Source organism: Centruroides vittatus, unplaced genomic scaffold (assembly GCF_030686945.1).
Source record: "Centruroides vittatus isolate TY-2023 unplaced genomic scaffold, ASM3068694v2 contig_400, whole genome shotgun sequence".
Lineage (NCBI taxonomy): Eukaryota > Metazoa > Arthropoda > Arachnida > Scorpiones > Buthidae > Centruroides > Centruroides vittatus.
The window spans coordinates 2,869,357-2,883,845 of record NW_027122215.1 but is presented as its reverse complement, the minus strand read 5'-3'; the positions used below and the strand labels follow the sequence as shown (position 1 = coordinate 2,883,845).

Below are 14,489 nucleotides of genomic sequence, written 5' to 3'. Positions count from 1 at the left end.
TTATTTGAAAAGTTTTTAGACCCATTTGGTCCATCATCAGCTCCAGAATGAAGAGCTGATGATGGACCAAATGGGCCTAAAAATTTTTCTTTTCAAATAAATCTGTTTGTTTCCTGAACATGGCAGTTTATTTGTTGAATTTTGAACATGGTGCCAAGTTTTATACAATCCTTTTTCTAATAATATTTATACTAGTATGTAATAAATTAGCATTAAATGAAAGATTTCAGTTTATATTATCATGTTTAAAATAATGTCACTAGTACTTTGAGCTTTTCAGCTTATATTTCAATGTGTGTGTGTGTGTCCAAAAAGTTACTGTGCAATGAGAAATTTGTAATGACATTAAAGTTTTGCATACCAGACTTGTAAGTTGTATATCCCATACTTCCACTTTTCATTAGATGGTATTACTGCTTACCCACAGATGTTCTAGTTTTGGACTACAGTTTTTGGAAGCCTTTTTGGGTCTTTTGGAGATGTACAGTACATACATAAAACTTCACTTTTATTACAGCTTTACTTAAACCTTCCCCATTTGCACAGTAACTTTTGGAATACCCATACACACAGGGTATATACAGGGTGGGCCAGCGAAAACGAAACGGCAGAGTGTTTGTGTTCGTCCAAGCAAATCGCTCGGACAGGTCGATTTTACTCTCGAGGGGACATCTTATGCAATAAAGTTTTTGCAATTCTGAAACAACAGACGACAAAAAATTTAAAAAAACTCATTTATTTTTATTAACTAAACAAACATTTATTTCGGAAAAAGTAACACAAACTATTAACAAACATAAAAAAACCTTTTAAGCTAGACTGCAAATGCAAGGGGAAAAAAATTGATTATAAAATTAAGGCTGATAATGTGTTATCTGTTTGCAGATGTTCTTTTTTGTAGTGTTCACATTAAGCTTGACCACTTAGTGATTCAATCAGAATTTAAGATTATTATTTGTTTATTGTGAATTTTGTACAACGTAATCGTTATGACTTACACAATTGCTGAAAGGATGGAAATAGTAACTCTTTATTTCAGAAATGGCAAGAATGCTCATCTTACTGCAAATTTATTTAATCAACACTATCCAAACAAACATTGTAACGCAAAATACGTTCTGGAGTTGGTTCAAAAGTTTCAGTTAATGGGTTCTGTGGCTAACAAAAGACGCGACCCCGGACGTGAACGTCCAGTAAGAAACGAAGCGACAGAGATTGGGATTTTGGGGCAAGTTGCTGCGGACCCAACTTTAAGTACAAGGAAGCTGGAGGCTGTGACTAGCATTAGCAGAACATCTATTCGCCGGATCCTCAAAGCTCACAACTTTCATTCGTACAAAATTAATTTAGTTCACCAATTAAATGAAGATGATTTTGATCGGCGACAGCAATTTTGTGAAATTATGACAGAAAGGTTAAGAATTGACGTGGATTATCTTTTTAACATTTGTTTTTCCGACGAGTGCACGTTTTTTTTAAACTCAACGGTTAATCGTCACAATTGTCGATATTGGTCAGATAATAACCCAAGCATATTTCATGAAGTTCATAGCCAAACTCCACAAAAGTTAAATGTGTGGGCCGGAATCTTTGGAGATCGACTACTTGGCCCCATTTTCCTAGACAGTAATCAAACGGGAGAAAGTTATTTAGATTTACTCGAAAATGTTGTACATCCATTACTTGTTGATATCGTCGAACTTGACGACCGATACTTAGAAGACCGCCTTACTTTCCAACAAGATGGAGCCCCCCGCATTGTGCAAGATCAGTTATAGAGTTTTTGAACACGGCTTTTTCTGGGCATTGGATCAGACGTAGAGGTCCTTTAGAATGGCCGGCTAGATCCCCAGATCTTAGTCCTCTTGATTTTTTTCTTTGGGGACATTTAAAAAGTAAGATCTATGCAACCGAACCAAGATCTCTTGAAGAATTACGACAAAGAATTATAGATGAGTGTTGTCAAATAACACCCGAAACTTTCCGAAGTGTAAGAAACCATTTTGAGCAAAATTTGTATTATTGTATGGAGGTTAGTGGTGCTCAATTCGAACATTTATTGAATACTTGATAACTCTTTCTTATGTTTGTTACTTTATTTGAAATAAATGTTTGTTTAGTTAATAAAAAATAAATGAGTTTTTTAAAAATTTTTTGTTGTCTGTTGTATTCAGAATCGCAAAAACTTTATTGCAAAAGATGTCCCCTCAAGAGTAAAATCGACCTGTCCGAGCGATTTGCTTGGACAAACACGAACACTCTGCTGTTTCGTTTTCGCTGGCCAACCCTGTATGTATATAGCCTATATAAAACTTAAAATTTAACAGCTTCAACAATAATTTTTTTTCAAATTTAAATAAAATCTGAAAGATCTCTATTTCAAAAGCAGATGAACTCCTAATATATGCTACCTGTCAAATCATTCCATCTCATCTGTAATTTTATAATTTAAATACTACTGAGTAAGACTTTCTTCTAATAGTGAATCTAGTGATCTTTATCATGTCTTTCTTAATTATTTGTGATAAACAGAGACCAAGATTAAAATGATTCACTTTATTGATCTATTTAACAATGCATTTCAGATTGGTGTTATCCAATCCCTCTTCAGGCTCAAGGCTCCAGTGTTCAAGGTTGTTCTAGAAATGCATTGTTAAATAGATGAATAAAGTGAATTGTTTTACTCTTGGTCTCTGTTTATTGCGAATAATTAAGAAAGATCACTAGTCTCACTACTAGAAGAAACTTTTACTCATTGTTATATCTGTTCCATTTTAATATTTTTATTTAAACAGTTCACAAATTAAATACTACTAATGATGTTATTTTTTAAAATTTACTAAACTCATGCAAGCATTTATATCTTCAAATTTCTCAAATTCTGCAATATTTGATAGTTTTTATATTGAAAAAATTTTTGCATGACATTTTACAAATTCAAATTTACACTCAACAAACGAGTTCACTCCAGTGATTTTTTAATTAAAAAATGTGGGAACTTTCCATGTGTCATTGATGTCTACATGCACCATATACAGACTAACTCATAAGTCTTATAAGTTTTTTTAACTTGCATGCATTGATACTAAATTGTATTATTCTGTTTTAATTAATAGTGAAGAAAGTCTTGAATAATACATTAACGTCAATACATTGAAGTTTAGATTAATAATATAAGAGAAAATTAATAAGTAAATATCTAACAAATATACACTGGTGGACAAAACTTAAGGACGGATGCTATTTTCAACAATTACAGTTAGAAATTGAACCGCAACAGCCTGTTGAAATATGCTTGAAATCGTGATGTACAGTACTCTGTTATGTAAAACTTATGCAAATGTTTGAGTTCTGCACGTGTTGATGACGTGACAGTACAGGTAAGAGATTTCAGGCAGTCTGCACATACAGTCAGTTTTTGTTGGATGTGAAATTTGAACAAAAAGGAGTGAAATTCCAATAATGAAATTCTGGACATAACTTCCAGCATCATTTAGATGATTTTACTCATGAAAGAATAATTGGATAGCTGGAAGAATGGGGGCAAATGTTGCCTGTGAATTTAACCGTGCACAGTATCATTTCTAGGCTATGGGCAGCATTTCAAACTAGTGGAATGTGCAACAGTCACAAGAGGGGAGGTCATCCTAGCAGTATGATGCACCAAGAAGATCAGTATATTGTTCTTTCAGAAAAAGGAACCAACACAGCACAGCTAGTGAATTGGCAAGTCATTTACAGACAGCCACAGGAACTAAGATATTGTGTAAAACTGTTGCAAGACGTTTGTGAAAGAAAGGACTATACGCCCAAAGATCTGTTGAATGTGTCCCACTCTTGAGAGTTCACTGAAGCACCTGTTTGCAATGGTGCTGTCTGCATCGCAATTGGACTAATGACAACTGGGCTACCATGCTCTTCTCAGATGAGAGTAGATTTAGTCTATCATCTGATTCTAGACAGCAACTGATATGGCACGAGGTTAACAGTGCTTATCGTCCTGAAAATATTCAGGAAAAGGCTTGATATCGGACTTGCAGTATCATAGTGTAGGCAGGCGTCGTGGTCAATGGCCGTATGGACTTGTATGTGCTTGATCGAGGAACCATGACCGGCCAACGGTATATTGACGAAGTTCTGCTCCCACATGTTCAATTTTTGCGAGGTGCTGTCGGTGAAAAGTTTCATTTTACGGATGATAACGCACCTTGTCATTGCACACAGGCTGTAGAGGAGTGTCTTGACAGCAAGGATATTCATCTCATAGTCTGGCCAGCCTTTTCTGACCTGAATCCAATTGAAAATGTATGGAATGTCTTGGGAAGACATATTGCTGGTCAACAATATCCACTGACAGACAAGGAGACCTTCATCCTGTACAGTGAAAGAGGAGTGGAACCACTTGCCTCAACAGCTCGTAGATCATGTTCTGAGTATGCCATGTCATGTACAAAGTTGCACTGCACTTCACGGTGGCCATATTCCTTACTGACATGATGCTCAGGATTGTTTGTAGTAAGTATTGTGCATTTTTTGTACAACCATGTCTTTGGACAATATGCACCTTTTAAAAAAACACCCTCTTTTGACATCCTGTGTACTTCCTTTGAACATAATTATTATATTAAATCATGTTGAATATGCTGTCAATACAATTGTTTTCTTCTTGGTGTACAACCACACATAATTTTTCATATACATGCCCATTTCTTCTTCGTCCTTAAGTTTTATCCACCAGTGTATTTCTGAACACACCTGTGTTAGTAGAAATGTGAAACTACAGGCGGGGACACTGAGAGGGTATTACTCTCTTGCATGACAATACGAGACTGCACACTGCCCAACACATCTGTTCTCACATTGACAATGTGCACTGGGAGGTTTTGGAATACCCTACCTACAGCCTAGATCAGTGATTCTCAATCCGTGGTCCGTGAAGCCACTTCAAGTGTTCCGTGAAAAAACAAATATACAATTAAAAATTGTTGCAAAAGAAAAATCAATACAATTTAAAATAATTTTTGTATGGGAATGTAATCAGTAAATGCCAATGTCGTCATCTACTAGATCGAGTGCGCTTGATTTGAAAAAGGTTTTCCATCTCTGTTTTAAAGCTGATGTATTGTAACTGCTCCGCGGAAAACAATGTCAAAGTTTAGTGTTCCCCGACTTCAAAAAGATTGAGAACCACTGGTGCACCAGTGGTTCTCAATCACAGTCAAATTTTTTTCTGAGGAGTTTCTCTTTGGTAAAGATAAGCTTGGCGTTTGGAAGCGGTACCCACAGGATTTTTGCCTGTGTTAATATTTTTCATTTCACTCCAAAGTACCATCTTATCTTTACCAAAAAAAAAACTCAGAAAAAAATTTGATGGTCATCCAAATTTTTCACTTGGTGCAAATTTTTACATCTCAAACGTTATGTTTGGATTTCATTTACATTTTTATAAATTGCAAAGAAAATAAATTAATATTACGTAACAATACAATATTACGTTATATTGTAAATATTTCATTTGTTTATTTAATAATTAACAAAATTAATATTTATAAACAAGAGACTAGAATTTTTAAAGCTTATTAAATCAGAAAATTAACATTTCTCAATGGATAGCAAACATTCTGCAATAAATTTATGGCCATTGCTGAAAAGTGCAATCCACGACATTCAGAAGAAGAATAACGCTCACTTGAAATTTGAAGAGTTATATCAATACGCATATTTAATGGTCAGAAATGATTACGGAAAAGAATTGTATAAAAATATAAAAGATTCCATCTCTAATCGTTTAGTATATGAAGTGCGGAGAGAAATTCTTCATTCTCTTCCCAACAACTTTTTATCAACTCTCATTGAATCATGGAATGATTTTCGAGTAGAAATGGTCATGATTCGAGATATTTTTATGTATTTAGACCGAGTGTACGTAGATATAAACGAACTGGAAAGCGTGTATAATGTAGGATTGATTCTTTTCCGCGAAGAGATTATAAAACACGAAGTAATATCTAATAATCTTCGTAGCATTCTTCTTCAAATGATCATGACCGAAAGAAAAGGAAAAACTATCGACAGACGTAGTCTTAAAAACGTTTGCAGTATGCTTGTTTCTTTAGGAATAAATTCTAATATTTTATACGAAGAAGAATTTGAGAATGCATTTTTGGAACAGTCTAAGCAGTTTTATCGAGAGGAGAGTTGCAAATTTTTATTGGAAAACGATGTAAAATCTTATGTGGAAAAGGTTCAATTGAGATTTCAAGAAGAATTGGAAAGGGCAAGAGAATGTCTAACCGAAACAAGCGAAAAACGCATTTTAGAAATTTTAGAAGAGGAATTAATTAGAAAAAATATTACAGTTGTACCAGAACTGAAAAATTCTGATATGGTTCATGCATTAAAATTTTATAAAACAAATGATTTAGCTGACAAAAACGTTTGTCATTAAATTCAGTAGAGTTGCATTCCGCTTTTAATGAAACAAAATCAATTAATTTTTTAAAAAATATTTTATAAAATTAATAATAAAATTTACATTTTATAAAGTTTTAACTCAGTTCGTTAATTTGTTTGTTACAAAGGACCTCTCACTTGTTCAAAAATTTCATAGCGTTTTATAGATTCCCTGTGTCGTCGTTTCTATTATTATTATTATTATTTATTTATTTATTTAGTTAGTTATTTTTGAGCGGAAAAATCTTATTTTGTGACGATTTTTAAATCTTTTATTTATATAGTTGTATAACAAGCAGTTATTTATTGTGACATTGTCACAATACCAGGCTGCAATTTTTAACTTATTTAATTTAAAGTATATGCTTTCCACCTAAAATCAGTAGTGATTGCTCTTGTATTGTACATTATACTTTTCCTTTAACAATAGAGTCGTGCGGTCATCTAACACTTTTCGGGGGAAAATTTGTGAATTGAAATAACATGACTTTCAGTTTGCATCGGAAGTTCGTATTTAAAAATCTTTACGAGAATGTTCTCAATATCAACGGGTAAAGAATCTACAGCATTTTGAATATTCCCCATTTACATACAGATACGCATGATTTTATTGTGTAGTAGAAAATAAATTTGCAATCTTATTGCAGATAAAGTTAATATTGCAACACCCAAACAAATTACAGCTAATTTTCTTTTACTGAAAAAAAAAAACTATCCCATAGTGTTTATCTAAGGTCGCCATCTTTGAAAACTGTTTCATTGACCGATGTGACGGGGAAGGGGAAAGGTAATGAGAAGATGCAATTTTTTTTTTAATGCTTCTCGCAATCGGCATATCTCGTAAATGCTGTAATTCTATCGTATTTAACATCAAATGAGGTTCGGCAAATGAAGCAACGAGCCGAACGAATAGCATCATCATCAAGAGAATTGAAAATTAAAACAATGTTTGAAAAACGTTGAAAAATTGTTCTGAAATTTTCAAATTGTAAATCAAATTAATTTTTAAATTTACGTTATTTGTGTGCGGCAGTGATAGAACATTTTTGCCCTTAATATGTTTGCAGATTTGTTAGCAAATAATACGTCTTGTTTTGTATCGGCTATTTGGGCATGAGCTTCTAGGCTATATCGCTCCGTGGTAAAGTGTGACGTAATTGTCATTGTATGGTCGTTACGCGGGAAATAATACCTTCTGGGAGGTCTTTTAAGGGTAACTAGCGTTACAGACGTGGAGAAAACCCGGAAAACGTGGCTAGGCCCGAACTCACGATCGAACTCCCAGTGTTCAGGGAACGGAACCGCTTGGCCACTGATGGGCCCAAATAATAATATAAAATTAAATAAAACTTATAACGAAATTATAAAAAAGTTTCTTTGATATAATTGTATTTGTATAAAATAAATGAAAAAAATTATTACATTGGCGACTAAATGTTTATGAAACGCATTCCTGAATTCTAATATACAGTAGACCCCCTATAACACGGTAGATACGTTCCATGTTATATGAATCCGTGTCGTACGATCCCCTCAAATATATGAGCCAATCACAGCCCGGACGTGTGCAGTTTAGGGGCTACGGCTGTTTGAAAGGTTTTCTTCCATAAAGTTAATCGATTCTAGAGTAATTTGAGTCAACATTTCCAAATCACGTATACTTTTTCGGGAATAATCCATATAAATTATGCTATAAACAAAAAATTGTTGGATTACTTACCGAGTATGCACCGTTCGAACACGCTATTGCCTAAGCTTGTTTTCGTCGCGGAGCGACTCATCGAACGGCGGATGCGTTTCCTGATAAGTTATTCTTTCTGCAAAGAATTAGCTGAACTTTGGAGACATCATTAATAGAAATATAATTTTTATGGCCGTTGAATAATGAACTGTAAATGTTGTTTTCACAAGAACTGTATAAAAATTTATCAATACTTTCCGCCTAAACTCTTCGTGTATACGCGTGGCTGGATGGCGGCGAGTAGTTCGGCTGCTAGTCCACTATTGGTCTAGATTCGACCAATCTTGTCGCGACACGAGTCGGCGATGACGTTTTACCGTGTTATACGAGTCTCTTTTAGCGTGTTATACGAAACCGTTCGCAATTTTTTCGCCGTGTTATAGGAAACTGTGTTATATGAACCCGTGTTATAGGGGGTCTACTGTATTTTTGGGATAATTGTACTATTTTCAATATAAACGCAATCTACATGCAAATCTCGATCATATTGCAGACAAGTATAGAACTATGGAACTTTTTGGGCACTTTTTAATATTATTAATCTCCATGTATTTTTATATAGTTGATCATACTTATTAAGTTTTTAATCGAAATTAATTAAACATATTAAATACATTTATGTTATTTAGTAGCAGTTCTATGTGATAAGTTCCTAAAAACAAAAATTTAATTATAAACTGATAGATAAACTACTGCTTTCATATTAATTACTTGTATATACAATACATGTTTCTAAGTAGAGTACAATTTGCAGTAAAAACTGACAATTTCCAGTTTAGTTTCATGTATCTGGAACATTGAGAAATATAGATAATTTTTACGAGAAACTAGAAATTCAATGGCCGGGTGGTAGAGGATGGCGTCAATCTCCGTTCTGAGGATGCGAAATCGAATCTTGGCGGACAGTCTGAGTAATTTTTACTGGGCGGCCTCTCCTGAATATTTGGGGCTCATTCATCGCCATCGGACCGTGCTCATTGTGAGTCTAGTTGAGCCCACGATGAGAATGGAAAAAAAAGGGTTCTCTTCGTGCTTATAGGGCAAAAAGAGGCAAAAAAGAAGAAAAAACTGGAAGGATAGCTGTTATAGGTTTTTTATCAGTTTATAATTAAAGCATCTTAAGGTTATTTTGAACTCTAAAACTATGCGGTTCTTTTATATTGGATCTGAGCATTTTTTTTTAAATTTTTTGTCCTGTGGGCACTAAGAGGACCTCTTTTAGCAGGCCCACAACGGGGCGGCAATCTAGGCTTTGTAGGGTGAACCAATCATCATAACCAATGGGTTTTGTAAGAGGATTTTGTTTTAACAAGCTTATTATGGGTTCGGCCAGGCCCACAATGGTGCTACTTGGTGAAGGACTATCCTCAAAAATTTCTAAGATTTTTCGACCCGTCCGATCCGCCCGAGCGGTAGGCCCACTCGGCCATTCGCACATGCTTGTCATATTTCTTAATAATTAATTGTTAATTAAATATTTTATTTAATGTTTTACAAATTTATACTAAAATTTTTCTATATATAAATAATAATTTAATTTTATAATAAATATAATGGTATTTTTATTTATAGCGATTTGGCTATTTTTACAAATTTTAATCGATCGCCCGACTAGTCAAAGCTCATTGTAAGGTTAACGTCAGTTCGTCAACCATTGTTCTTGATTTCTTGTTAAGAGGATCTTTTTGTGTTTGAATTATACGAAAAATGGAGACCAACGGTAATCAGAGCCCAGAGATTAAAAGAGAAACAAGGTAAATCAATATTTCGTCGTTTATTTTTGTGGGTAACTAAAATAAAGTTACATTTTCTGGCATGACGACTTAAGCCTCGCGTGGTTTTATTCTCGAACAACGAAACTTAATTATATTTCGGATTACCAAAAATTTTTACAGATTTATGCAATTGAAACGTTACTTTAATGAAAATGAATTAGTTTTTTGAATCATTTTAGTTAATAAATTCCTTCTTTTGACATTCTTAATATATTTATAGGCCTGATATCAACCTAACGTATATTTGTCTGATATGTGATATAAAAAAGATGTCAGTTCTTTGTATATGAATTTAATTATTTGATATATATATATAATTACATTAACTTTATTTATTTGCGTACATATGTTTAAATGTAAATTTATAAGTTAAAAAATAATTATATGAAATATCTAAATTTTTTTAATGGTATTATTTTTCTTAATTTTCACTTTAACAAAATTTTTCAAAAGTTTGAATTTTTTTAAATATAGATTTATGTAACGGTTATAATATATAAAAATAGGGACATTGATTGATTTCTGGTTAAAAGTTCTTGAAGCATCTGTTCGTGTTATAGGCGATACGCAGAGGTTTACACTGTATACTTTGTACTTTTATACAGAAAGAAATGGCATAAGCTCTTTGATCTTGTGATTTACAAAAATGCATCAGTAGTTCTGGAGCTGTTGAGTATTTTTCTGCTGAACACCCTCTACCATATTGCTGTTTTGAACATGTTTGGTATTTTGACATCACATTTAGTAGCGTCTTTCATTTACGCTACCTATTGCTACCCAAAACTGGCTGATGATGGCTGCTTTTTGTTCCGACACATACGTCGCTTGTCATTTGGCAGATGTAACTACGTAATGGCTACGAATTGAAACACCTTTGCTCAGTTATGACTGTTGACAGTGCTGAATGCAGCTATTGTATGTATTACAGAATTGATGCATTCTATGCTGTATTACAATAATAAATCCAAAAAGTAATTTTTTTTACAAGTAATTGCTTGTTTTCTTTGTTATTGATTTTAAATGTTGATAGAATCGTAAAAGATCCTATATCCTCTTTTGTGTTTAAGATTACGTTATTTCTTACATGTATTTTAATCTAACCTCTGATCTATAGATCTATTTTTAATATAAAAAATGTTTTTAATAATGGATGATACTGCTGCTAGTTTGTCATAAAATAATAGATAGGTTTAATGACGTCAAAACTTAAGTACCTGGGTGTAAGGCTGAAAACAAAGCTAACTTTGAATACAAATATACTGGTGGTGAATACATTGTCTTGAAAAAAATGCCAAACAGTTGTGCAGTGAATGATGAAAAATAAAGCAAGTTTTCATATTTTTCTTAGCAATGAAGAAAGGCAAAATAAATGGATTTATGTGGAAATAATTAAACATGGTTCATATTAGTTATCCACAAAATACACATATTTGTGTGATAAACACTTTAAGTGCCATGGTAATAGTAATTATTAGACATGATTACACTACAAATTGAAAAAATTTTTTGAAACAGAAACAGCAATAAGTGAATTTTATTCTGTTTTGTTTGCTGAATCTGAAAATGAAGCCAGTTTTTCTCCATCGCCCACCACATTTTTATTATATACCATTAAAAAATTGATGAAAAATGTGAATTTTCTGCAGTGACCAAGTTTATTGGTGTATTAAATTTTACATAATGCTAAATAAATTTCTGATACTCATATTTTATTTTGCTGATTACATAAAAAACTACTGTATAACATAACTAAAACAGGTATAAAAAGTGTTTTTGAAATTTTTTTATAACTTGAGTCTGATAATCACTTCTTCCTTTGGTGTAGGGTAGTACCTTCTCTTTGCAGAAACCACCAGTAGTCACTCATCATCAGTTCATCCCATCTCCCTTGGCTCAATTTGCAATATGTCCTGGTGAAACTGTTCACCCTGCTCATCACTCACTGCACCCAAATTTGGTGGGAAAAAGTCCAGATGAGAATGCAAGAAATGAATTTTTAAAGACATCTGGCAGCCTAAATTTTTATAGTTCATTAGGAGATTTTTACTAAAATATCACTATTTTGTGTTTTGTTATTTCCAAGAAAACCATGGACTACATCCTTAAATGATTTCCATGCCTTTCGCTCTATGTTATTCAACTTCATGTCAAAATTTTCATCATTAAGTAATTTTTTAATCTGAGGTCCAATGAATATTTTTTCCTTTAATTTAGCTTCACTTAATTTAGGAAGCATACGGCTTACATGTTTAAATCCTGGTCCTTCTTTATGCAGTGCTTTAACAAAATTTTTTATCAACTTCAATTTTATATGTGAAGGGAGCAAAATTACTTGCTGAGGGTTGACTAATGGAACATACTTAATATTGTTTTGCCCAGGAGTGAAAGTGTCTCTTTTTGGCCAATCTTTAACCACATAATGTTCACTTGTTGCATGACTGTCCACAGACATAAAAAGCAGCAGTATTTTGTAAAGCCACCTTGCAGTCCGAGAAGAAGACCAATAACTTTTAGGTCGCCACAGATATGCCATAAGTGAGCACTATAATTGACTGCTTTTAAAATTAATGGCATATTTTCATATGTTTCTTACAAACCAACAGCATGTGCTACTGGTATAGAAGAATTCTTTTTTTTTTTTTTGAATTATGTAGTAGCATTGCTTTTAAGCTCGTTTTTGACAAGTCTATAAATAACCGCCAATCATCAGCTTTATAAGGAATATTCAACTCTGACATCAAACCATTTATATCACAACAGGAACACAACTGATCTGCCATAGTGAAATATTTCATTAAATCCTTCATTTCTGTGTCTGAAAAATGAAACTTTGGTATCCTTATGCAATAAATTTCACTGATTTAAGTGTGAACCTAACACTTCTGCTTGCTGTTTTGAGAAATGCAAGTCGCAAACTAAATCGTTTAGTTCCACTTGTGAAATGATATGTGATTCACTATTTGATTTTTCTGGTATAAAATCTTCATCTCTTGACCTTGTGCTGCTGCATCAGAACAGAATCAGAAATCTCCTGCCAAGAAGCTGGAGCTGTGGGAATAGGTAAATTCTCTCCATGAGGAACTGGTCTCATAGCTGATGGAATATTTGGATACACAATATTACTTTTATTTTTTGCAGAGAAACCCCTGACCTTTGTTAAACAGAAGTAGCAGTCGTCATAATGATTTGCTTGTTCTCGCCAAATCATTGGTATAGCAAAAGGCAAATGCCCCTTTTCCCCTCGTAACTACTGTGTGAGCTTGACATAACACCTAATACACATTAAATGTGGCTCCCGTTGTTTATCTTGATCTTCGAGTGGACATCCAAAATAAAGTCCATAGGCAGTTTTCATCAATTTTGAAATGGGCCTATGCTGACTCTTTGTTGCAAATTCGCCACATACAGAACAAAATACATCCAGAGAATTTGTACACAAATGTTGCTGCCGCATATTTCAATAAATGTTTAGGTAAAATTAAAAAAAAAATTTCCAAATTTATTTTACCTGCAATTAAACACGGATTACCACACACAACTTCACTCATCAATGTCTTGAGCTGCACTGAGATAATGCATTTTCAAAGACCAATAACGCGTCTTTGTTCATGGTCAATGATTCGTTTGTTAAAGCGTGGGTGCCGGGATAAATAGGTTATAAACTGACGCCAATCAGGTGGCTGTTCTTTTGTCAGCAATCTTACTCATATATAGATGTACTGTACCTTTTCTCTGAAACTACTGAATTGTAAAAATGTTGACTTTTGAAATTGAAATTTTAAATTTGAGAATTTTTTTCACAAAATCTTAACTTTAAATAAAAAATGTATTTACGACTGAAAAATTAAAATGTGCACCACCACAAGAGGAACAAGTCAAAGTTTGCCATTTTTACATGGGCTGGGATTGAACATCTGCCCTTAAAGTCAAATATTGGGTTTGGGAAAAAGAAATCCATTATTTTTATGTTTATTTCAAGACTATTTAACATGGTTTGGATTGTCCGGCTTGGGTCAAATATGCACCGTTTTGTTTTATAATTTGTTGCCATTTTAAAGGTAGCTTCATAATGCCTCTCTCATAGAAGCCCTGGTCCCTATTGGTGAAAAACTTGACTAAACGATTTTCACAATCTTCTCTTGATGCTAATTTCTTATCACTAAGGAAGTCTTTCAATGATAAAAAAAGATGGTTATCGCTTGGTGCCAGGTCCAGACTATAAGATGGATGCATCAAAACTTCCCAACCAAGCTCCCGAAGTTTCTGGCTAGTCACTATACATGTGTGTGGCCTGGCGTTGTCCTGATGAAACACAACTCCTCTCCTGTTGGCCAATTCTGGTCACTTTTGGTCAATCTTTAGCATCAAACGGTCCAATTGTTGACAGTAGAGTGACCATATGGAAGCAGCTTATAGTAGATGATTCCTTTCCAGTCCCACCAAATACACAGCAAAACCTTCCTGGCCATTAGTCCTGGTTTGGTCACTGTTTGAGCTGCTTTGCCATGCTTTGACCACGA

General features: G+C 33.7%; 2 protein-coding genes across 4 annotated transcripts in view; both read left to right on the top strand.

Moving 5' to 3' along the window:
• LOC136976503 (cullin-3-B-like) overlaps window positions 1-6,479 on the top strand; it is a 199,287-nt gene extending 192,808 nt beyond the window's left edge. The window contains exon 2 of the mRNA XM_067271804.1: window positions 5,565-6,479. Within this exon, the coding sequence (XP_067127905.1) occupies window positions 5,606-6,448 (843 nt within the window). The 5' untranslated portion in view covers window positions 5,565-5,605 and the 3' untranslated portion in view covers window positions 6,449-6,479. The remainder of the gene's footprint in view (window positions 1-5,564) is intronic.
• A 3,318-nt stretch (window positions 6,480-9,797) lies between these two features.
• rump (rumpelstiltskin) overlaps window positions 9,798-14,489 on the top strand; it is a 55,540-nt gene continuing 50,848 nt past the window's right edge. For all 3 annotated transcript variants that reach the window (XM_067271747.1, XM_067271745.1, XM_067271744.1), the window contains exon 1: window positions 9,798-9,948. In XM_067271747.1, coding sequence (XP_067127848.1) covers window positions 9,902-9,948 — 47 coding nt within the window. In that variant the 5' untranslated portion in view covers window positions 9,798-9,901. The remainder of the gene's footprint in view (window positions 9,949-14,489) is intronic.